The 26,820-nt window shown below is 38.7% G+C and overlaps 1 protein-coding gene across 19 annotated transcripts in view; it reads right to left on the reverse strand.

Annotated features, from left to right (window-relative positions):
• The window catches only part of LOC106881733 (E3 ubiquitin-protein ligase UBR4-like), a 218,908-nt gene that overhangs the window by 179,156 nt on the left and 12,932 nt on the right, over nucleotides 1-26,820 (reverse strand). For 12 of the 19 annotated variants that reach the window (XM_089339695.1, XM_089339696.1, XM_089339692.1 and 9 more), the window contains exons 2-12: nucleotides 22,086-22,183; nucleotides 20,332-20,435; nucleotides 14,112-14,241; nucleotides 11,692-12,073; nucleotides 9,841-10,084; nucleotides 8,678-8,737; nucleotides 7,134-7,309; nucleotides 6,933-7,035; nucleotides 5,663-5,791; nucleotides 4,943-5,069; nucleotides 660-850 (exon numbers count right to left, since the gene is read on the reverse strand). In XM_089339695.1, the coding sequence (XP_089195821.1) occupies nucleotides 660-850; nucleotides 4,943-5,069; nucleotides 5,663-5,791; nucleotides 6,933-7,035; nucleotides 7,134-7,309; nucleotides 8,678-8,737; nucleotides 9,841-10,084; nucleotides 11,692-12,073; nucleotides 14,112-14,241; nucleotides 20,332-20,435; nucleotides 22,086-22,183 (1,744 nt within the window). The remainder of the gene's footprint in view (nucleotides 1-659; nucleotides 851-4,942; nucleotides 5,070-5,662; nucleotides 5,792-6,932; nucleotides 7,036-7,133; nucleotides 7,310-8,677; nucleotides 8,738-9,840; nucleotides 10,085-11,691; nucleotides 12,074-14,111; nucleotides 14,242-20,331; nucleotides 20,436-22,085; nucleotides 22,184-26,820) is intronic. The other 7 variants (XM_089339693.1, XM_089339687.1, XM_089339685.1 and 4 more) reach the window with 1 other exon arrangement.

Raw genomic sequence — 26,820 nt, forward strand, 5'->3', positions numbered from 1 at the left:
TTTGACAAATCTTAGTTGTGGCCGATGCTGGTGTCATGTCACTGGCACTCATGCCGGTGCCACATCAAAGCTCCTTTTGAGCATGAGGCCTCATGGAGGCAATGTGGCTGATAGTGGTGTCGTGTAGCTAGCACCCGTGCTGGTGGCACATAAAAAGCACCTTCAGGCGTTGGGCCTCATGGAGGCAATGAGGCCAATACTGGTGTCGCGTGACTAGCTCTCATGCTGGTGGCCCATAAACAGGACCTTTCAAGCATTGGGCCTCATGCAGGCAATGATAAATGGCCAAGACCTTTGGCAATATGCCATACTTGAGAAGAAGACCCATCAAGCCAAGTGAAATCGTGTTTATGGCAGATATTGGTGCCGTGCAACTGAGACCTGTGCATGTGGCACATAAAAGCACCCTTTAACACTCTTGGAGTGGTTGGCATTAGGAAGGGCATCTAGCCATAGAAACTATGCCAAATCAGACTGGAGCCTGGTGCAGCCCCTCAGCTTGCCAGCCCTGGTGAAACTGTCCAACTCATGCCAGCATGGACAACGGACGTTAGAAGATCATCATCATCGTCAGGTTTTCCTAATTTAACATTTCTTATATAAAGACCAAACAATACAAACCTTACAATTTCAAATTAAAGAACAAAATGATTAGTCACCCCATCTGGCTCTTTTCGGTCAGGAATAAAATTTGGTCTGCTGTCATCATCACTAACTTGTCGAGAACGTTTTCCATTGTTGGTTCCATCTTGTGTAGGAGCAGGTGGTGGTGAAGGTGCTCGATCAGTTGTTTCTGTAGGTGAGAGTGTTTCTTCAAACCATAAGCCTAACAGTGGTTCATCATCTTCTACTATAAGGTAAACAATAAGTCATATGCAATTAAGAGTATTTAGCAACAACTAAGATTAGAGAAAATAAAACTTAGAAATAAAATTACTCTTTACTGTCTTATAAATCTCAAAAAATATATTTATCACTGGATAGAATAGTATTTTCTTAACTCTTTAGCGTTCGGATTCTTCTGTCAAATGTAATTCTTTTATTCTGTTACTTGTTTCAGTCAAATGACTGTGGCCATGTTGGAGCACTGTCTTAAAGGGGTTTTAGTCGAAGAAATCGACTCCAGGACTTATTCTTTGTAAGCCTAGCACTTACTCTATCGGTCTCTTTTGCCGAAGCACTAAGTTACGGGGACATAAACACACCAGCATCAGTTGTCAAGTGATGAGGGGGGGGGGGAGCAAACACAGGCACACACATAAATACATATATACACATTATATATATGCAAAAGATACCGCTAGAATAAGTACTAGGCTTACAAAGAATAAGTACTGGGGTGGATTTGTTTGACTAAAGGCAGTGCTCCAGCATGGCTACAGACAAATGACTGAAACAAGTTAAAAAGAGTGTGTATGTGCGTGTGTATATATATATATATATATATATATATATAGATATATATATATATATATATATATATATACATACATACATACATGAAGGGCTTCTCTCAGTTTCCGTCAAGCAAATCCACTCACAAGGCTTTGGTCATCCCAAGGTTATAGTAGACATTTGCCCAAGGTGCCATGCAGTGGGAATGAACCTGGAACCATGTGGTTGAGAAACAAGCTTCTTACCAAGCAGCCACGCCTGCACCTATGTAATGCTTCTTTGTTCACATTGTTTTGAATCGATCAAAGCTAATCACATCACTGAACCTCAAAGCTACAAGGTTTCAATGATGGGATTAGCTATTATTAGACTGACATTAAAAGGAGGTGTGAAAGGCTAAATCTGACCAGTCTTAAAATAAAACAGTTGAAACATTTAGGCCTGATATGGCCAATTTAAACCCTAAAGGATTAAATCACAACACAAACTGACACTTCAAATTGTTAACCTATTTTCCTTTCGTTCCGAGACACTATGCATAAATAATTATATTTTTGTTTCTACTCTATAAAACACTTTATTCCTGTTATTCCGGCTTACTAATACTGAGGTACAGCGTAAATATCTCATAATAAATTTAAGTCATTGAAGCATACCACACAATGAAATAAAATCCATCTTTATTGCTTCAACAGTAATCACTAACAAAAGAAACTACTAGGCTGTGTAAGCAAAGTAGAACGCAGCAAAATTGATAGCAATGGTGATTTTATTTTGGTTTTTATCTTTTGCTTGTTTCAGTCATATGAATGCGGCCATGCTGGAGCACCACCTTGAATGGTTTTAGTCAAACAAATCGACTCCAAGACATTTTTTTTTTTTTTTTTTTTTGCAAGCCTGGTACTTATTCTATTGTTCTCTTTTGCTGAACCGCTAAGTTACAGGAATGTAGACACACCAACACCATTGTCAAGTGGTGGGAGGAGGACACAAACACTGATACAAAGAGACACACACACACACACACACACACACACACCAAGTTTTTTTCGGTTTCCATCCATGAAATCCACCCACAAGGCTTTGGTCAGCCTGAGGCTACAGTAGAAGACACTTGCCCAAGATGCTTCGCAGTGGGACTGAACCAAGAACCATGTAACTTGAAAGCAAGTTTCTTACCACACAGCCATGCCTACACATTCAAAAAAAAATTTTTTTAACTGTACTCGAAATACCTTCTATAAATCTAACATTTCTAAATATTGTCAAAACTCAACTGAAAATAGGAAACAAATTATTCTAAATCATAGAGTCTTCCCTAAGCCACTTCTTCAACATATAGTTCTAATAAAAAGAGATTATAAGAATTTTTCAAAGACTTAGCAAACCATGACAATGCCCTGTTTTGAGTCTAACAAAGTACAATATATACGGATTTACTTTTAGCATAGTGGCCATTGCTGGCAGCATGATCTTTGAATGTTGGGCCTCATAGAGATGATGACAAGTGACCAAGACCTTTGGCGATATGCTGTTAAATGAATATTTTAGAGTTCAGATAAAAAATAGATTTTTAAAAATGATTTTTATGTCATTAACCCTTTAGCATTTAAACCAACCATATCAAACCATATCTACCAGTTTTATGTTCAAACCAGCCAGATCACACACCTCACACCTACCCTGCAATGTTATTCTAAAAATAAACAATCACACCTTCAAAATCTTTTATCATTTACTTGTTTCAGTCATTTAACTGTGGCCATGCTGGGGCACCACCATGAAGGCCTTTTTAAGTCGAACAAACTGATCTCAGGATTTTTCTTTTTTTTTTAAAGCCTGGTACTTATTCTATCAGTTTCTTTTTGCTGAACCGCTAAGTTACAGGGATGTAAACACACCAACATCAGTTGTCAAGCAATGGAGGGGACAAACACAAAAATAAACACACACACGGACATATATATACACACACACACACATACAATGGGCTTCTTTCAGTTTCCATCTACCAAATCTACTCACAAGGCTTTGGTCAGCCTAAGGCTATAGTAGAAGACACTTGCCCAAGGTGCCACACAGCAGGACTACCTGGCTAATTTCACTATTAAGGTGTTCAGAGCCAAATCTAGAGAATAAACTATAGGGATTAAATGGCTTGTTACAGTTTCTCAAAGTGAATGAAATAAAATTAGTAAAAGCATTTTAGCACCCCCCCCCCAAAAAAAAAACCCATTTTAATCTAATGAGGCTTTCAAATGTGAATAGAACAAGAAAGAATTATCAGATATTTCAATTATAATAGCTTAGATGCTTGATTAAAAAATGAATTAAAAAGTTAGGTGCAAGCGTGGTTGTATGGTTAAGAAGCTCGTTTCCTAACCACGTCACCTTGGGTTCAGTCCCACTACACAGCACTTTGGGCAACCAAAGCGTTGTTGAGTGGATTTGATAGATGGAAAGAAGCCCAATGTGTGTGTGTGTGTGTACCCATGTGTCTTTGTATTTGTCACCCTCACCACTGCTAAATAACCAGTGTTTGCTTATTTACATCCCCATAACTTATCAGTTCAGCAAAAGAAACCGAAAGAATAACGGGCATTAAAAAATAATTGGGGTGGGGGGGGCAGTGATTTGTTCGACCAAACCCTTCAAAGTAAAAACCCTAGCATGGCTGCAGTCCAATAACTAAAACAAGTGGCAAAATAGTGGCATGGAGTAGTTCGTGGTGGCGGCTTCAAGCAAACCAGAAAAGATTCGAGGTGAGATTGTTGAGACATGGTTACAAGAGAGCAAAGTCTCAAATGAATCAATGGTAAAGACAGACACCTCAGCAATCATTTGGCTATTTGGGTTTATAGTGACCCCAACAAAAGATAGAGACTTTCATTTAATTTTAGCAGCATCAGTTGTGGCGTGCAAGAGAGACGATTGCGCTGGTATGGACATGTGGTGAGAATGGAGGAGGATAGCTGCGTGAAAAAGTGCCACACCCTAACAGTTGAGGGAACCCGTGGAAGAGGTAGGCCCAGGAAGACCTGGGCTGAGGTGGTGAGGCAAGACCTTCGTACATTGGGCCTCACCGAGGCGATGACTACGGACCGAGACCTTTGGAAATGTGCTGTGCGTGAGAAGACCCGGCAAGCCAAGTAAGATCGTTGCCAGTGCCCCTGGACTGGTTCTTGTGCGGGTGGCACATGAGATGCACCATTTTGAGCGTGGCCGTTGCCAGTACCGCCTGACTGGCTCCTGTAGGATTTTCGAGCGACATCGTTGCCAGTGCCCCTGGACTGGCTTGTGCGGGTGGCACATAAAAGACACCATTTCGAGCGTGGCCGTTTTCGTGCGGGTGACACGTAAAAGCACCCACTACACTCTCTGAGTGGTTGGCGTTAGGAAGGGCATCCAGCTGTAGAAACTCTGCCAAATCAGACTGGAGCCTGGTGTTGCCATCCGGTTTCACCAGTCCTCAGTCAAATCGTCCAACCCATGCTAGCATGGAAAGCGGACGTTAAACGATGATGATGATGATATAAACAAATCAAACCTTCTTCTTCACTGCTGTCTTCTGAACTGCTGAAGTCATCCTCATAATAAGTGTTAGAATCAGATGTGCTACTGCTGCTTGTTTCAGATGTCTCTGATCCTTGCTTTTGTCTCTTGAGAGATGAAGCCTGAAATTATATTTTTAATTAATGTAATTTTTTAAAATTAATACAATTATTACCCTAAAACCTCGAGTATAATCTGCATTTTTCCCCCAAAATTTAAAGGTCAAAATCCCTAGTGCGTACTATACACTAGGTTAAAAATGAAAAATATTTTCTAAGCAATGTCCGAGTCTCTATTTGGTGTCCGGCAATGTTTATTCAGACGCATTTTGTGATGTCAGGCTTGTAACTGATAGTGATAAATATGCAAAGGCAATTTACTTAATATTTATTTTTCACTGACGTTATTACTGTTATTTCTTTATTTTCTGCAAAGTGCACAAAAAAGCTACACGTTTGCATTATGTTATATATACAATAATAATAAAGGACATTACCATATTTATGTTTACAAACCAAGGACGTTATATCGACCTCCTTGACTCAAGTTAGAGAAGGGGTGCGTATTATACACAAGGTTTAGGTTTTTCAGAGGTACAGCCCCCTAAAAATCTCCTACGTATTATACTCAAGGATTTATGGTAATTATTCTTAATATAAATAAAATATGAAAGGTGAAAAGCATAACTGACATTATGAAATTTAAAACTACTAACCTTTCTAAAAGAGACTGTTACCAAGTTGAACAACAAGTCAGTTAAATTGATACAGCATGTTAGCTTGTGCACTCTCTGCCAAGCAGTAAATCCAGCTGTAATGCTGGTTTTCATTTCATCATCTTTCTCCTGAAATTTAAATCAAAGAATTTAGTCTCTTTTATAATGGGGGGAGGGGGAAAGACCCCACCCACCCCTTTATCTAACAAAGATATAAGTATCAATTCATCAAGAAAAATTAATAAAAATCCTGTATTGACCCTTTAGCATTTAAACTGGCCATATCTGGCCCAAATATTTTAGCTACTCAAACTAGCTAGATCTGGACTTTCACACCTACCCTACAATGTTATTCTAAAAATAAACAACTACATCATTGAAATCTCAAAGCTACAAGGTAATGCATGATAAATTCAAAACAATGAATAAATACACATCACATTTGACAGAGTAATTGGAATGCTGAAGAGTTAAATAACATATAGGAAAAAATTCCAGAGAAAAAGTCAAATATTCCTACTATATTCCAAGGGTGACAAGTTTAAATGAAGCTTTATCTCAGAATAAAGTCCTCAAAGATAAGTTTGAGAGCCAATAAAATATATTTTGTTTCACCTGTGGCTCTTCAGCAACTAAATACTGTTCTTTAGTGCTTGAAAAGTTATGCTTCTTGCTCTTGCTTGATGGGGCTGGGCTCATCCCAGGTTAGTGGTTCCCAGAGACATCAATATGTATAGAGCAGACCGGGTCCACCAGTGCTGTCCATTCACTAGTGGTCCCTTGCCAGCCTCTCTCATCTGACCATGTCATGGTAAGGAGGGCTTGCATGTTCTATAGATAGATCTGAGCAAGCATTACCATCTGGACCTTTGCTCCTGGTAGGGCCAGTATCCCGAGGAGGTTCCAGACTAATGGTGACCCACAGCACATTGGCTTGTTGCCAAGATTGCAGCTCTATCATCCAACTATTTTGCAGAAGACCAACAACCTGCCCAAAAGAACTCTCAACTTGTTATGACACAACAAGAAAAAAAAAAAAAAATGCCCAACATCAGAACAGACCCCTGCATGAAAAACAATAAGCAAAACAAAACATATTCTGTTGGACTAACAATTATGGATTAAATATTTCATTCCTACAATGTGAAATTCATCCACAGAAACAAAAAAAGCAGTGGTTAATACAAAAATGGAAGAAAATTTGGATAATTGTAAAAGAGAAGTAAATTTCATTATAAAGGAGGTATAATTAAGTAAACTCATCACAGACCTTGACCACATTCCCTTCAACTTGCAAATCATCAAGTAATTTTGAAAGCAGCTGGATCGCATTTGATGCTAAAGCAACAGACAAAACTCCAAATCCTTGAAAACTGGAAAAATTAAGAAAATAAAGAAAGTATTGACCATAAAATATTTTAAAATCAAATGAATTAAAACACTTTTAAATACCAAAAACTAGAAGTCCTACCTCTTTGCAGAAGCTGGTCGAATATTTTGAGATTCTTTAGAACTTTTTTGAGAATCTTGGCTTTTGGTCCGTGTAGAATCTTTGCGCTCAAGTATGACGTAGAGAGTCAGAGATAAAATGCTCTGTAACCCTTTCAGTAGTAACCAGGCAGCCATCATATGCAAGTTCTGTACCACCTAAAATGACATATTTCACAGAAAAATAAACTCTGCTATAAAATGCATTTATAGTCAACATAGAGATTCACATTTTGCATTCTATACATGTAAAATAACGTTCCCTGGCAACCCGGCTCCCCTCCCAGGCTGGTGCAAACTAGCTGGAGATCAACTGAAGATGTGACTGACGATGGTAAAGGCAAATGTGAAAGCACAATTGGAGCCCTGCATCTATGGTCTTTGACAGTGGAACCAGGCTGGGTGTCCATTATAGCCTTGACAGCAGCCAACTGTCAGATGTGGTCAGAGTTGGATCAATGCACCCAGAATGAATGCCACTGAGTACAAGTAAGTACAAGCTTTATTCTCTGAAGAAGCAAAGTGATTCAATTCAGTTTTTAAAAAGAACTGAAGTAACGACTCGTGATCCTCAAAACTGTCATGTTACTTGGTATACTCCATTTTAGGTTCCCTTAAACTGTAGGTAGATTTAAGCCACACTAGTGTCTTGGGAGCAAGACTCCATTTGCAGGTCACACCTGAACATTGTAGAGTGTCAATAATTGTCAGGGATTGAAATGTCTTCTGGCCCTGAAGAACGAGGCCAGTCATTGGGAGGCAGTCTAAGCTGTGCTAAGGATGAGCTTTTACCAAGAGAGATCCTAGACTGGTGATAGTGAGACCCAACAATTGGAATGATCAGCAAGGCCCAAGTTGCTCATATTTAGGAGTGGCATGCAATGTTTTTTGATACAAGTAGTGTTTGTGATTTGTTGCTCATGAACGAGACAAGACTGAACTGTTCTCATTAAAGGATTTTTTTCCAAGGTCTGTATGAAAAGAATTGGTGCTGGTTTGGCTATTAGTGTCTTGGTCTGATATGGATGAAGTATGTTTGGACATCTGATAGGAAGTTACATCCAAGAAACGAGAAACCAACTGAGCCCATAAGCTGGCAATTTCAAGGAGTTTTCATACCAGACACAACCGAAAATTTTGCTGATGTCAAAAACAACAACATAGTTTTCACTGAATTTCTCTGGAGTGAGAGCACATAGGTGGTGGTGCAAGTCTATGGATTAGCTTTTTTTTTTGTCTTTCATTATCATCATCATCATTTAACATCCATTTTCCACACTAGCATGGGTTGGATAGTTTGACACAAGCTGGCAAGCCAGAATGCTATACCAGGCTCTAATCTGTTTGGCAAGGTTTCTACAGCTGGATGCACTTCCTAATACCAACCACCTCACAGAGTGTATTGGGTGCTTCTTATGTGGTGCCAACATGTATTTATTGCATAAAAATTGCCAGGTCATCTTGATGATTCCCAAGAGCTAAATATATTCTAAGATTAAATCCAACAATATAAAGTTTTCAACTTACATGTCCACCAGCTCGGGTGGAGTTTCTAATCACAGATGAGACAATGTTAACAATTTCAAGCTGTAAAAAATAAATCAGGTTTTCAAAATGAGAAACTTGAATTATGTGAACAAATATACAAACAATCACTAGTCTAAGGTTTTAGTTCAGCTTCATATATGTTTTTTGTAACTACGTTATACAAAATGATGATTCCACACTGAACAAAATTTATCAAAATGATCCTTTTATTTATTTATACATACATATATATATCTCACAGAATGTTCCATTATTTTAGCTTTTATTACTCAACGGACAGGAAATTCAGATTAACATCTTACATAAGTATTAAAATGATTTAATGATATGAAAAGACAATAGAGGATATCTTATATAACTTTTAAAATAATTTGAAGGCTGAAACAATTACAAGAGCAAAACTACTTTGAATTGGGTTTTTTTGTTTTGTTTTGTTTTTTTAAGAAAAAAAAAACTATTGGATAATTACTTCCAACATCTAAAAATGTTATATACTTTGTCAATTTTTTAGCCGTTTTCTATTTACATTTTTAACACCTAATTTACCATTCTAACATGTATTCCCAAAAAATTTTTTATGTTTACATGAAGTACCAAAAAATTGCTTTTAGTCAAATGGGTTTATACATATTTTACAATTAGAAAATTAATCATCATCGTCATTTAACGTCCGCTTTCCATGCTAGCATGGGTTGGACGATTTGACTGAGGACTGGTGAAACCGGATGGCAACACCAGGCTCCAATCCAATTTGGCAGAGTTTCTACAGCTGGATGCCCTTCCTAACGCCAACCACTCAGAGAGTGTAGTGGGTGCTTTTACGTGTCACCCGCACGAAAACGGCCACGCTCGAAATGGTGTCTTTTATGTGCCACCCACACAAGAGCCAGTCCAGGGGCACTGGCAACGATCTCGCTCAAATTTTCTAATTAACTTAACCAAAACAATTAAGAAATGAAAATTAATAAGCTGTCAATTTACTTCTAAAAGATCTACATCATTTAACCAGTGACTATCAGTCTGGGGACAAGGAAGTGAAGGAAGTATTAACTACAAAATGCACTTTTAGCAAAATAATAAATATTCCGTGTGACTTTATTGCCACTATTTGTTAACATTTACACAAAATGAGGAAAACTTACAGTTTTTTGAACAATGGTCATTCCACAATTGTCTAGTTCTTCATCTTTGTTTGCAGGATTTTTCATAGGAACTGCACTAGCAAGGTTAACGATGGTGTTTGATATTGCCACAACAATTGAACTGTAAAGGCAACCTAAAGTGACGATGGTGATTTTTTCGAGTTGCCGTGGAGTTAATGGCTCCAGCACTGGTAGACTAAAGGCTCGCCATACAATTAGCACATCATTTAGCAGGGATGGATAGCTGAAAAAGATAGCATAAAATCAAGAAGGGTTTCTTTTTTTTTTTCAGTAATTTTTTTTTAACTCTCTAGCATTTAACCCTTTAGTATTCACATTACTCTTTTACTTTTTTTTTTTTTTTTACTTGTTTCAGTCATTTGACTGCGGCCATGCTGGAGCACCGCCTTTAGTCGAGCAAATCGACCCCAGGACTTATTCTTTGTAAGCCTAGTACTTATTCTATCGGTCACTTTTGCCAAACCGCTAAGTTACGGGGACATAAACACACCAGCATCGGTTGTCAAGCAATGGTGGGGGGACAAACACATTCATACAAACACACATACATATATATACACATATATACGACGGGCTTCTTTCAGTTTCCGTCTACCAAATCCACTTACAAGGCTTTGGTCAACCCGAGGCTAGCGCAGAAGACACTTGCCCAAGGTGCCACACAGTGGGACTGAACCCGGAACCCTGTGGTTGGTAAGCAAGCTACTTACCACACAGCCACTCCTGCGCCTGTTGAAAGTAATGCTTATTTATTACCTCTGCCTTAGCAAAGATAGAGGTATTGTTTTCAGTCGTGTTTATTTGTTTGTTTGTCTGTGGACAAAATATCTCAAGAACCACTGGATGAACTTGAACGAAACTTTCAGGGATGTTTGGCCTCATGACTAATACAAACTGATTAGATTTTGGGATCGATCCGGTACCAGACAAGGATTCTGGATTATTTTTCCTGTTTTTTTTTTCACTTAATTTTTGAGAGCGGTCAGGTTCATTTTTAGTATTCTAGTTTGTGAGACCAGTCGAGTTTATTTCAAATATTGTCATTTTCTATTTTTTTTCCCTACTCTAGGCACAAGGCCCAAAATTTTTGGGGAGGAGACCAGTCGATTAGATCGACTCCAGTACATAACTGGTACTTAATTTATCGAGCCTGAAAGGATGAAAGGTAAAGTTAACCTTGGCAGAATTTGAACTCAGAATGTAAAGACAGGTGAAATACCGCTAAGCATTTCTGCCAGCATGCTAACATTTCTGCGAGCTTACCGCCTTCAGATATTTAAAAAATCCTCTCTGACTAATCGTTCAGAGGACGTTGGTGTTGCCTTGGTGGAGGTTTGCACGCTCTGGATGTTCTTGTTCACATTGTTTTGAATTAATCATGCATTATCTTGTAGCTTTGAAATTTTGATGAGGCAACTATTAGTTTTTAGAAAGATTTTGTAGGGCTGGTGTAAGAGGTTAGATCTGGACAGATGAACATAAAAACAAGTTGAATATTTTGGCCAGATATGGTTGGTTTAAATGCTAAAGGGTTAAACTGGCCATATCCAGCCAAGATATTCTACTGGTTTTATGTTCAAACTGACTAGATCCAGCCTTTCCCACCTACCCTGCAATCTCATTTTAAGAATGAAACAATCACATAATTGAAATCTTGAAGCTACAAGATGATTGATTAATTCAAAACAATGCACTGTCTGTTTTGGCATGGATTTTACAGCCGGATACTCTTCCTGACGCCAACCACTTCACAGAGTGGACTGGGTGCTTTTAACGTGGCACCAGCACTGGATGTTGAAATAAACCGAATATAAAAGAATGTGCACCTACCTATTTCTAGCTGTAAGAGCTTCAGATAATGTGAGAGGTAGGACAAAGGAAGTGCTACTGATAGCCTCCCTACACCGGTGAATATAACGGGCAAGTAGTGGTAGATGAGAGCAAACATCCACAAGTATTTCACTACCATTGAGTTGAAGAAGGTTGGACAGGTTTTTTTTGGCAAATAATAGCTGCACTTCTTCCAGAGAATCTGCAACATGGACAATAGTGGTGTCACCATCAGAATTTAGAGTCTCAACGGGAACCTCAGACTTTGAAATGTGACTTGAAAATGGGGTTACTTCCTCGAGGACAGAGGTTAATTGGTCAAAAATATTCTGTCCAAAATCTAGCCTGGGTCTCTTGCTTTCTTTTGGTTCAGGTTCTTCTTCTGAAAGTAAAGAAAAGAAAAATTAAATAATGATTGAAACAAAGCAAGAACACGTGAAATGGAGATTGAGGTACAATTGACAGAATTAACCCCAGTAAATGACTGGTACTTATTTTATCAAACAGAAAATATTATTATTATTACTACTATCATTAGGTGTGAGGGCGCAGGGCCTAGCAGTTAACAAATCATTTGTGCAGGTCATTCGGCAAAAAGGCTGAACTCTCATCTTCAATGGGAGAGTCCATTATTATTATTAGGGCAGCACATGTCAGGCAAAATACTTAGCATTTTGTTTTACATTCTGAGTTCAAATTCCACAGAGGTCTACTTTGCCTGTCGTTCTTTTGGGGTTGATGAAATAAGTATCAAAGGAGCACTGGGGTCAAGGTAATCAACTGGACCTCTTCCCAAAAATTTCTAGCCTTGTGCCTATAGGAGAAAGAGGTCATGGTTTCAATTCCTAGACCAGGTGTTGTGTTGTGTTCTTGAGGGAAACTCTTCATCTCATGTTGCTCTGCAATCACTTCAGTACCTAACATGTGGTACACCATGCACTGTAGACTTAATGAAGGGAGTGAGCTAACGTACGGCACAGGCATTTGATCATCATCATCATCGTTTAACGTCCGCCTTCCATGCTAGCATGGGTTGGACAATTTGACTGAGGACTGGTGAAACCGGATGGCAACACCAGGCTCCAATCTGATTTGGCAGAGTTTCTACAGCTGGATGCCCTTCCTAACGCCAACCACTCAGAGAGGTCGTTCATCAAAAGCTGGACACTCATACATCGCCTTCAACAGGAGAGTCCATCATCATCATCATTAAAGGTAGCAGGCTGGGAAAACCGTTAGCATACTAGATGAAATGCTTAGCGACATTTCATCATTCGTTCTGTTCCAAGTGCAAATTCTAAGGTAGACTTTGTCTTTCATCCTTTCGGGATCAATAAAGTATGTACAAGTTGAACACTGAGATTGAAGTAATCAACTTACCCCTACCCCTAACATTGCTGGCCTTGTGTCAATATTTGAAACTATTATCATTATTATTGTTATGGCAGCCAGCTGGCAGAATCATTAGGCAAAAATTTTAAAGAATAATAATTATTATTATCATTATCTTGATGTTGTATCTCAAAAACTGTTATCTTTATCATCATTTTACGTCCATTTCCCAAGCTGGCATGGGTTGGACAGTTTGACAGGAGATGGCAAGCCGGAGAGCTGCACCAGGCTCCAATTGTCTGTTTTGGCAAGGTTTCTATGGCTGGATGCCTTTCCTAATGCCAACTGCTTTAAAGAGTGTACTGGGTGCTTTTTACATGGAACCAGCACAGGTGCTTTTTGATGGAAAGAGTGACCTAACGTGCAGCACAAACATTCAATGACAATAAATCATCTGCACAGGTTGTCCCAGCATTGATGCTTTTTACGTGGCACCAGAGCGGGTGCTTTTTAAGCGGCACCAGAGCGGGTGCTTTTTACGTGGCACCAGAGCGGCTGCTTTTTACGTGGCACCAGAGCGGCTGCTTTTTACGTGGCACCAGAGCGGCTGCTTTTTACGCGGCACCACAGTGGGTGCTTTTTACGCAGCACCAACACAGGTTTTTTTTATGTAGAACCAGCACAGGTGCTTTTTGTGTAGAACCAACACAGGTGCGTTTTACATGGCACCAATATTTGTGACACTTTGTAACACTTAAAATCACCTCTTAATCTACATTATTTACCACTAGAAAGTGTATTCAACAAATAACACTTCAAGAAAAACATGAAAATACATAATTTAATGTAACAGAAATGACTAAGGAATATTTCTTCTTTGTAAATGTGATGTAGGGTAATAATATAAGCAAGAATCATTGAGGAACCTAAAGAAGAACAAGCTATGAAGTAAAACTATTCAGATGACTTAAGAATAAGAAATAAAAATGATAGAATATTTCTTATTCCAATGCTTTGTGATGAAACACTACTCAAAAAAATAACTACCAAAAAATTTAGTAATTTTGGAGATAAACAGATGCACAAACCTGAAGAAGATTCTGTGATGTGATCAGGGGTTGTTGCTGACTTGAGAAGTGCTGTGAATGTCACAATGTCTTGTTTGAGGAGGCTACCTGTGCCTTCACACAAACCTTTGATTAAGATCATGATATATTTCTGGAATAGAACGAAATAGAGATTTATTTATTTTTTTCATATTTCCACTTTTAATGTTGGAAAAATTAAATATTCTAAATGTTTCTTAAGATTCATAGATTAATCAAGTTTACTGTATTTCTTACACCTTTTAAATTTCATCAAATTAAAAAGGTCTTTATATGTATATAGCAATGTTACATTTACAAATAATGGTAAGACAGAACGAAGTGCAACTGATGCTTTACCTAACACAAATAAGATGGAGGTAACAGCAACAAAAGAGAGGGCAATTTCAAGAGTGAGCAATGTTCAATATAGAATTGCTTTTATCATTCAACATCCATTTTCCATGCCAGCATGGGTTAGACGGTTTGACAGGAGCTAATAAGCTGGATAGCTGTCCAGGCTGGCTCCAATTATCTATTTTGGCATGGTCTCTACATCTGGATGCTCTTCATAATACCAACCACTTTATACAGTATGCTGGGTGCTTTATATATATATGGCGTTAGGAAGGGCATCCAGCTGTAGAAACTCTGCCAAATCAGACTGGAGCCTGGTGTTGCCATCCGGTTTCACCAGTCCTCAGTCAAATCGTCCAACCCATGCTAGCATGGAAAGCGGACGTTAAACGATGATGATGATGATGATGATGATGATGATGCTATATATATATATATATATATAAGTTTAGTAAATGGAGTAAAACGCATATCGTTTAACGTCCGCTTTCCATGCTGTGTTAACTGAATACTTTTATTTCCAACATATGTTTCGAAGATTACAAATTACACCTTCCATAGGAATAGGTCATGTTGATAAGAATGCACACACACGCAGATGTTTACATTCTGCATCTTCACATGAAAGTGCTGAACACAAAAAAAATGTAACATTTTGTTGGTATTTCCTGTTAAATTGTTCTATGATTGCTCTACAATTTTGTAAACAAATGGAATGAAAAATTCATATCTTGGAAAACAAATAAGGGTTAACAACAGGAAATGTATCCAGCTGTAAAACATTATCTAAAATACGTATTCATCCAACCCATGCTAACATGGAAAAATGGATGCAAAACCAATGAATGATACAAACACACATACACATATAGGAAGAGTTCAATTTTTAAAAAGATAACATAAATACATACACACACACACACACACACACGCACATGCATATCTACATATACATGTCTGTGTGCATAGGTATATATGTGCACATATACACATATTCATGTGCATGTATGTCTATCTTCTTTCACTCGTTAGACTGCAGCCATGCTGGGTCACCACCTTGAGGGATTTAGTCAAACAAATAGACACCAGTACTTATTATTTTTTAAAATCTGATACTTATTTTATTTGTCTCCTTAGCCAAACCACTAAATTACAGGGATGTAAACAAACCAACGCCAGTTGTCAAGTAATGGAGGGACAAACACAAACATATATTTTTTTCTGTCTCTCTATATCTAGTTGTCCTTGAATGTTTGAGGATCTGGGGAAATGGCAGTCTACATGAGCGATAAGATTTAATTTGTGTAGCTGGTAATGTGTAACAGTTTGCCTGCAGGCAAACTGCCCTACAAACCTTTTTAATTACTGAATTGCCCCCCATCCACTCACCCAGTTCCATACTTGCTCTTTCCACCCCATCCACATCCTTACAGCAGCCATAGTCAATATAGGTCTAGTGAGATTGTTGAAATGCGAGAATGGAAGTGTGTAAATGTGTACTGCATGCAAAAAGATGGAGGAGAAACTCAACCAGACTCCTTACAGGCAAATAACACACACACACAGAGATATACATATATAAAATCTTCTGCGAAGGCAATAATAGCGATAGGGTAGGGAGTGTGGACATACATTCAGCAGGGAAATAGGTGGATAAAAGTGATTGAGGTAGTCAGAGTGTGTGTTAGGACAGGGGTTTTCAAACTGTGGTCCGCAAGGACAAGACAGGGGGTCCGTAGACAGCAAATACTTTTTATGGGCAATTTGATTTTATATATGTTATTTAATCGAAATCTTTTAATTGACAATAAACCTATTTGTTAAATACTGTTAAATAAATAAATGTAAAAATATATGTTATTTTAAGCAAATATTTATGTATAAATTTCATAAGCGTTTATAAGGGGGTTCTAAGGTAAAGCCTGAAATATAAAGGGGTCCGCAAGTCAAAAAGTTTGAAAACCCCTGTGTTAGGATATTTAGACTTGTCTTGGAAAATACAATAGCAACTATCATTTCTGCCTATGCGCCTCAATTGGGGCTGTCGGATAAATAAAAGGATTGATCTTATAAAGCTTTTTTGCAGACTACTTTATCTTCATGACAGTAACCTTATCTTCATGGTTGATGACCTCAAAGGACATGTTGAGCAGCATCTTGGTGGCTTTTGCAGTATGCGTGGAGGTTTTGGATTCGGTTCCCGAAATAAGGACAGAACAAGGCTCTTTGAGTTTTGTAATGCAAATGACCTAATGATCTGCAGCCCTAACTTCAAGAAACCAGCCAGTCATCTCATCACGTATCAACGTGGTGGTGAGACAAGCCAGATTGACTACATTCTTACCAGAAACCAGGATAGACAGATACTCATAAATGCAAAGTCCTTCCCAGGTGAAGAATGTACTGCCCAACATAGGTTAGTCATTAGTGACTTTAGACTTAGGGTAAGAAAGACCCAGAGAGTCTTTCTTACCAATTTGGAAAAAGGTATGGAAACTCAAAAGATCCATTGAACAGTCAATGATTTAGAAAGGTTTTATCTGAAGCATTTGACACAGAGGAAGAGCTAGAGACTTATAACATAGAGCACAACTTGAAGATTTTAAGGAACAACCTACTGAAGACTGCAGAACAAGGATGATACAGTGGTGAAACAGTGAAGTAGAAAGAGATATAAAAGAAAAGAAACAGGCTTGGAAAGATTGGAAGCATAGGAGTAGCAGAGAACTAAAACAGGTGGCTGGGAAGAGAAGCTAGGTATACTTAACAAGAGGCATAAAGGAAGAGGTTTGCCAAGTCTTCTGGAAAGAGAGAAGTGTATCAGGATTGATGATGGTACATTTGCATTTAGTGGACATGGGAGTGCTACTAAATATGGAGAATGCATAAGAAAAGAAATCTTTCTAATGTAGACCCAACAAAAGGACCAGCTATCCTTGCTGAGAGCAGTATGATAAAAAAAGATCAATTAAAAATATGAAGACAGGGAAAACCTCTGGTCCATCAGGAATTACCTCCAAGATGCTTAAAATATCTGGCAGTTTAGGATACAGCCTAGTCACCTGTATAGATAATCAGTTTGTCCAGGAAGGTATCACAGCCAAAGACTGGTGCAGCAGCATTATAATGAACCGTTACAAAGGTAAAGGAGATGCTTTAGACAGAAGTAACAACAGAAGTATCAAATTACTGGACCAGATCATGAAGTTTACAGAAAGAGCTTATAGCTCAACTAATTAGGAAGAGAGTCAGCCTAGATACGATGCAGTTTGGTTTTGTGCCAGAGAGAAGCAGTACTGATGCTATCCTCCCAGTAAGGCAACTGCAAAAGAATTTAGCCAAAAATAAAATGTTGTACTTGGTATATGTTGGCATGGAAAAGCTTTTAACAGCATCCCTTGCTGCCTCATCTGGTGGTTGTTATGGAAGTTGGAGGTAGATGATGGTTGGTAAAAGCTGTCCAAGGTACATTCTAGGGGTGATGACAGTAAGGTGAAAGTTAACAACTATAGGAACAAATTAAGTGTGCATGTAGGAATTCACCAAGGCTTGGTTCTCAGTCCCCTCTTATTTATCATAGTCCTCCAGGTCATAACAGAGGAGTTTAAGACTGGTTGCCCATGGGAACTCTTTCAATGTTGATGACCCATGTTCTTAGGACAGAAACTATTGTAAAATTAGGAAAAAATTCCAGGTTTAGAAGTAAAGCTGGAATCAAAGTTAACTTAGAAAAGAGTCCTAAGTTCTAGTAATCAGGAGAGCAGACAAATCACTAATCCCTGCAGAAAAATGGCCCTTCTTGCTATGTAGAAATTTCATATGGTGTATCCAGTGCAAACTGTGGACACACAAGAGTGCTACTGGAAAGTTAACAGATAAAGTAGACTGTGTGTGGCAGATGCACAGGAGCAATGAACACTAAGAACACACAGGCCTTGGAATGAACACACAGGAGCAATGAACACTAAGAACACACAGGCCTTGGAATGAACACTAAGAACACACCCTCAAATATCCAACAGAAGATGATTGGTAATTTGCTCTGTTCAAGAGACCCATCCAAAGGAAATTGAGGCCCCAAAAGCATATCATTTGTGTTTATGCACCCTATCTCGATGTATCTCTCCCCTCCAACACATCTTCCTAACACTCACCCCCATCACTCAACTGACCCTAGCACTATTCACTGAGCTGCTGAAATTATGAGAGCAAAACTGCACAAATTTCTTCCCCCTGCCATTCATGCTCCCTAAAACCCACTTCCTTTGTCTCCCACATTCGTAGTATCATCTCTCAGCATCTGATTTCCCAAGGAACTCCCATTTTCCTCCTGTATATTCCCCCCACCATTTTGCCAATGGCAACTCCCACACCATCTTTATTTCTCTCTCACCATTTCCACTCCTATGAACCTCTGACCCTGGCCCTCGCACTGGGCATCTCTCATATCCCACCCTCACACACACTTCGCATCATCTATGCTGCTACCTATTAACTCCTCAACCCACTCCTACCTCTCACCTCCCCCCCCCCCGGTATTCAATCAGCCACACTCCTTTCACACTCTAGCAAACTTGCTTACTGACCCACTCACCCTATCCAATCCTCTTCCACCCCCACCCCCCAGTTCTCTTGCTATTCACCTCTCTGTTACTCGAGGGTATGACCTGACATCTCATCATCACCTTCTTCCAGCCCCTCTATTTTACTTCTTATCACTAGGAATTAAGTCACCTCCCTCACTAACACACTCCCTCAGTTGCGAGTTACTTTGCAACCTCACAAGTGGCAGTGCCGTAAAGTACCCAGTACACTCTGTGAAGCAGTCGGCATTAGGGAGGGCATCCAAATGTAGCAACTATACGAAAACAGATATTAGGGCTTGGCGCAGTCTTCTGGCTTACCAAATCATGCCAGTATGGAAAACAGAACATTAAATGATTACACACACATAACACATACGTGTGTGTGTGTGTGAGTGTGTGTGTGTGTGTCTTTTATTTTTTATTTATTTCAGTCGTTAGACAGTGGCTATGCTGGGGCACCACCTTCAAGAATTTTTTTTTTTTTTTGTTAGTCGAATGGATTGACGCCAGTACTTATGTTTTTTTAAAGCCTGGTACTTATTCTATCATTCTTTTTTGCTAAACTGCTAAGTTACAGGGATGTAAACACATCAACACCAGTTGTCAAGCAGTGGTGGGACACACACACACACACACACACACGTGCGCGACAGACTTCTTTCAGTTTCCGTTTACCAAATCCACTTACAAGGCTTTGGCTGGCCTGAAGCTATAATAGAAGACACTTGCTCAAGGTACCACACACTGGACTGAACCTGGAACCATGTGATTGGAAAGCCTACACACACACATATACATAGTCCAACGCATACCAGTACAGAAGACAGGTGTTAAAAGATGACATACATGCAAGCTCACGCACACACACAAACAAACTTAAGGCACAGTGAAACCAAACTGGAAAAGCATAGAGTTGAGAAGCAAACTTTGTCCACTCTTCAAAAACATTTTGTTTCAGTCCAATACTACTATTTTGTATATGCATATCTGCTCCATCTACACACACAAAATCATCAATAGCCTATCTAAGCTAACATAATTTCTTTATTTCAAATTTTTCTGGCATCCAGCTGTAGAAACTCTGCCAAATCAGATTGGAGCCTGGTGTCGCCTCCTGGTCCACCAGCCCTCAGTCAAATCGTCCAACCTATGCTAGCATGGAAAGCGGACGTTAAACAACAACAATGATGATGATGATGATGATACAGATTTTTATTTGCATTCTTGCACACAACCAAAAAAAACAGAGTTTAAAAAATGCAAATTGCATCATATCTTACCTGTGAAATAGTACAATTGGTACTGTGTTTTTGTAATCTGTTCACAAGGAAAGCCAATAAAACTTTTGTCGCAGATATGACACATGGTAAATTAACCTTTGTAACTGAAACAAAAAAAACATGGAAAAGATCTTTCATATTTTCATAACACCAGATTTGTTAATATGAAATGTTTATCAATTTAAAACAAAAAAAAAAAACAACTAATAGAGACTCAAAATACATTTCTCTGTCTACCATTGTGTAAGTTTATGACAGGAGGCGGAATGGTGACCTTGTTTGAACAATTGACTGTAAAAAATTATGTTGAATGATTCATATTATGAATGACGCAGCATAATATTCCATAGTCATTTGTATACCTAAAGGTGTGTGTGTGTGTGTGTAGAAGTACTGATCATTTAATGTAGATGGAACTTATGGCAGGAGAAGACCAAGGAAGACATGGGATGAAGTGGTGACGGCTGATCTCACAACTTTGAACTTCGCATACAAGTTGACAAAGGATCTGTCCACCTCAGTGAAACAGATTCTGGTGTGTGTGTGTGTGTGTGTGTGTGTGTGTACATGCTCACATGCATGCAATTGGGCCGCTCACCCAATTTCCTTCTCAAAACATCTCCACTTGACACTTATCCAAGATACAGCACAGTGGAATTAAGTGAAACTGTGTAGCTGCAAAGTAAACATCTTCTGTGGTCATGCCTGATTAAACGTGCACCAAAAAAACTCAAACAAAAGATTATTCTAACCCGAACAAGAAACATGGTTTATACGATGGTGATGCTTATATATAACTATTGCATAATGTTAAAACAAGGAGACATAAGCACTTGTACACATACTCATACACACAGAACCTTCATTCAGTTTCTGCCTAACAAATCCAAAGATTTGCTTAGCTCAGAGCTACAGATGGAGACACTTGCTTAAGGTGCCATTCAGTGAGGTTGAACTTGAAACCACATGGTTTGGAAGTGAACTTCTCTTAATGTTCACTGACAGCCCAGCAGGAGACATCTTGCTGCTGTACAAATCTTCATAAAACTTAAGCAATGTTAGTAAAATGATATTTAATCAAAAGCAACTGGTTCTATAAATAGAATCAAGAATTTTCTTTCTCTCAGGATGTTAAAATTATCGGGGAAAAAACAAAAAGTCTTAATTTTACTTCAGACAAACAGTAAGTTACTGTCTAACTCAAGGCAGTGCAGATCAAGAAACCCTAGTGATCTGTAGAACAGCTGTAATCTGCAGATCCAATGCACAAGATATACTTTGCTATTCCTCCCCGAGGACATCACTGCCATTGATGTGCAGTGACTGAACACATGGGATGCAATGTAGCATTGTGGGAATGTTACATTTTCTTACCCAGCAAATCTGTTGCCCTATGGCTCTAGATTCTGGTGGTAGCCACACCTGAGGCAGTAATATTATGACAAGAAAAAACACCATCTTCTTACTACAACTTAGAGATGAGACTTCAGAACCCCTATCGACAAAGAGATGCAACATGTAACCATCCAGCTTATGAAAGATAATTGGCGCTAATGCCATTCAACTTTACAACAGACATGAAAACAATTTTGTTAAATGCCTGAACTGGTGGATGCATGCATTCTTTTTATTTGAATGTATTGGTGTGTACCATAAATATAGGATCACAAGAGGTGACAAGACACTAAGACCTGTCCAACTCAGGTTGGTACATAAAAATGGGAATTAAATAACAATTGTAAGGAGTTACTTACCGGAACCTGCATTTGCTCCCAAATAGTGAGCTGATAAGGCGACAAATGTTGAGTAAAAAGATTCATATTCTTCTGCATGATGGAGGATTTCATCTTCACTGGAAAAAAAAAAAGAAAATTCTTTTTAAAAACAAGCCAAAACTTATAAATTTATTGTGGAAAATTAAACACAATTCAAATATTGACCATAGTCAAAGATTATTGAAACACAAGTCAAATGAGACAAAACTTCAAAGCTGTTCTGTAACCTGATATTGATTGACAGTTAAGAAAGTAAAACAAAATTGGCCTTTGATAAAATAAAAGCCTAAAGTATTTCTGACATACACTGATACAACTTTACAAGGGTGGCCTGAAAAGTTCATAAGTTGACTATGAAATAGCGATGCTAAAGCAGTGAAATTGTGCATGCATTAATTTCAACTCATAAATAACTACAATGTTTCTTTCCAGGGAAGCTGACTGTTCAAAGATGACTTCAAAGGTAATTAGTAGTGACTTCTCTTGAAAATGGAGAAAATTTGGCATCATAGTGTTATCAAGTACCTGCAGAAAAAAAGGGTTTAGCTCCCAAGGACATTCAAGCTGACATGGCTGCTATATTAGGGAATGATGCTCCATCTTAATCAACAGTGTAAAAGTAGGCAGCTGAATTTAGGAGGGGATGGGAGAGTCTTGAAGATGACATGGTTTGGACGTCCTGCAGTTGCCACCACCAAGGAAAACCATGATTGTGCCTACTACATGGTGATGGAGGACAGGCAATTGGCAATGGAAGTCAAACATCAAAGATTGTGGTAAGTAGCTTGCTTACCAACCACATGGTTCTGGGTTCAGTCCCACTGCGTGGCATCTTGGGCAAGTGTCTTCTACTAAAGCCTCGGGCCGACCAAAGCCTTGAGTGGATTTGGTAGACGGAAACTGAAAGAAGCCCATCGTATATATGTATGTATATACGTATATATATATATATATATATATATATATATATATATATATATATGTTAAATCTCTGAACGAGGTGTTAACAGTAACTGCACGATAAAGTGAAGTATATTTGCCATTTAAATGTGGCTGACCCCTAAGGGTGGATGTTACTGTTGCTTTTAGCCCCAGGAGAACATCTCCTCCAGCTGGCTTATCGACACATATCTGTGTCCTGTCTATTTTTTTTTTTTTTTTTTTTTTATATATATATATATATATATATATATATATATATATATATATGTATGTATGTATGTGTGTCTGTGTTTGTCCCCCCAACTTCGCTTGACAACTGATGCTGGTGTGTTTATGTCCCCGTAACTTAGCGGTTCGGCAAAAAGAGCCTGATAGAATAAGTACTAGGCTTACAAAGAATAAGTCCTGGGGTCGATTTGCTCGACTACAAGGCGGTGCCCAAGCATGGCCGCAGTCAAATGACCGAAACAAGTAAAAGAGTAAAAAGAGAGTCAGAGTATTCGATAGTATCGTCTTCTAATTGTTTCAGAATTTGACAAACAACCATCAATTTTAGGAAAAGGAGTATTGAATATGTTGATTGCATTGACCCAAGTACTTAACTGGTACTTATTTATTGACCCTGAAAGAATGAAAGGCAAGTCAACCACAAAAGCATTTGAACTCAGTACATAAACAGTTGGAAGAAATGCCACTAAGTATCGTCCTGCACAGCAATTATTCTGCCAACTTGCCACCTTAGAATCATATAATCTTAGCAGTGTTAGCTTATATGGTCAAGTTTTGGGGAGTTATTATATCCTGAAAACATCTATTACATAATAATACTATATACAGGCAGGTAGAGTTATATATGCGGTGTATTGAACTCCTAATGAATATACAACAAATGTTATATATTTGTTTAAATAATTAAAATCTGCCAATCACATGGCATGCACGAGTTTTATGTGACGTTGTCCTTTTTTTTTTTCTCTTCTTCTTATATATATTGCGATTAAAATAAACAGGGACACACGAATCCATCACTACAGGATCACGGTTGATGTCGTTACCCCTTCACATATGTTCTGCTGCTGGTTGTGTTTCCGCTATGGCCAGATAGAAATTCACAGGTTATGGCCATTTGATCCTTGTTCCTATACCAGTGATTATCAAATAAGGTAATTACAAAACTTGGCAATATATAATACTGACAAGAATCTATGGGTAACATTTACTTCTCTTGCTAAACTACACTCAACTCCCAGCTCAAATGCCACTTTTTGAACTCATTACATTAAAAGAATGCATGAAAGCACATGTCTTCATGGCTGGGGTGTTGAGCCTCATAAACATAAAGGTGTGAATTTGATTCTTGGACCAGGTGACATGTTGCCCCTGACTGGCCTTCGTGCCAGTGGCACGTAAAAGCACCCACTACACTCTCAGAGTGGTTGGCATTAGGAAGGGCATCCAGCTGTAGAAACTCTGCCAAATCAGATTGGAGCCTGGTGTAGCCATCTGGTTCACCAGTCCTCAGTCAAATCGTCCAACCCATGCTAGTATGGAAAGCGGACGTTAAACGATGTTGATGATGATTTCATTTCACATTGCTCCAGTCTATTCTAATGAAAATGAGTACCAGCTGCCTACTGGTGCAGCCCACTCTCACTCCAGCTGTCACATCCTCAATGTTCCACTAGGTCAACTACAAGAAATCCAAGAGCATGTCTACATCTACTTGCACCTACATAGACATCTAAAACAATTAGCAAAAGTGTGGTACCTACAACCAAGTCATACAGCTATGCATTATGTCCAAGCATCAACATTGCTCATGATAATTATCGAGAATTAGAATTATGACAAGGATGACTTGAGCTGTTACACTTCTCGTTGACCTTTGACATGGTTCAACAACCAATCCCAAAATGTTGGGAGTCAGTGCAGGTTGTACTATTCATCCTTTCAACTGCTGAATACAAAACGTGGCTCACAGGGCCTTCATTTTGGCTGATTTTCCTGAGTCACCATCTCACACTTGTGCATCAATCCATCACAAGGTTACCCATTCACAGCTGAGTGGACTGGAGCAACATGAAACGAAGGGTCTTGCTCAAGATCACAATGCACAGCCAGTCTAGTAATTAAAAGCATGACCTAGTGATCACAAGTGCAACACCCTAACCACTAAGCCATGCACCTTCACCATACACTGGAGAAGACACTTTCCTTATGTGGTCAGTCCTTTTGAGCCTGTTCACCTGTAAACGCATGGACAACTTGATGCATTTACAACAATCAATTCTTCATTATTGCCAAGATTAAAAATTTCAATTCAGACCTTCTATGAGAAAGCTACAGATAGATACAAGGAAAGAAATATGCTTAACCTCTTAGTATTCAAACTGGCCACCATCAAACCACCTGTTGTATATTTACATAGGCCAGCTCTGGCCTCTTACCTTACAATGTCACTAAAAAAAATAAACAATCACATCAGTGAAATCTCCAAGCTCTGAGGTAATGCATAATTAATTCAAAACAATGTGAATAAATAAGCATTACATCTGACAATAATACTAATACTAAAGGGTTAAGGTGAAGATGAATGTCTGTCAATGTTCAATCTTCAAATTTTCATTTGCAAGGCGTTGCACTTAAAATGTTAAACTTCTGCAAATAAGCTTTATATTTTAGAACTATGAGAGGCGCAGGAGTGGCTGTGTGGTAAGTAGCTTGCTTACCAACCACATGGTTCCCGGTTCAGTCCCACTGCGTGGCACCTTGGGCAAGTGTCTTCTACTATAGCCTCGGGCCGACCAAAGCCTTGTGAGTGGATTTGGTAGACGGAAATTGAAAGAAGCTTGTCATATATATATATATATATATATCTATATATGTGTGTGTGTGTATGTGTCCCCAACATCGCTTGACAACCGATGCTGGTGTTTTTACGTCCCCATAATTTAGCGGTTCGGCAAAAAGAGACCGATAGAATAAGTACTAGGCTTACAAAGAATAAGTCCTGGGGTCGATTTTCTCGACTAAAGGCAGTGCTCCAGCATGGCCGCAGTCAAATGACTGAAACAAGTAAAAGAGTAAGTGACCAGCATCAGAACTCTGGCCTCTTCTCTCATACTTCAACACCTCATTTAGTACAAAACCACCTTTCTCAGGGTTTATAATCTTACAAGCTGCATGGTGACCTCACTACTGCTGGTAGCATGAAAGCACCCAGCACATGCTGCAAAGTAGTTGGCATTAGGAAGGGCATCCGGCTGTAAAAGACCATGCCCAAGTAGACAATAGAGCATGATGCAATCCTTGGACCAGTTTTCATTTTTCATGGTTTTGTAATATTTTTATTATTAATTTCTCAAAAACATAAGTTGCTTTCAGAACAGTGTGTCTTGAAAACAAACAGTACAACCCATGCCAGCATGGAATGTGGACATTAAATGATGATGAGTCAGGTCAAGAATTGCCTGCGATAAAACTCAAAGAAGGCTTAAGGTCAACATGGTTAAGTGAATTAGTATTCTCTATCAAAGACTACATGGTGTATCTGTCAGAAGAGTTTATAATGTAATAACTGAAATTAGCATGTAATATAAGATATAAACATGTGGCTGGAGGTGCAATGTCAATTTGAACGACAGTTTGAGCATAAACGAGTAAAAAAAATTACCTAAAAATTAAGATATTAGTTTATTTTATTTATCCAACCTTGGCCAGCATCAAAAACAATGACAATAAAAGACCTGCAATATTTGCATGTTTTCCAAAA

This window comes from Octopus bimaculoides, chromosome 22 (assembly GCF_046866305.1).
Source record: "Octopus bimaculoides isolate indiv1 chromosome 22, ASM4686630v1, whole genome shotgun sequence".
Classification (NCBI taxonomy): domain Eukaryota; kingdom Metazoa; phylum Mollusca; class Cephalopoda; order Octopoda; family Octopodidae; genus Octopus; species Octopus bimaculoides.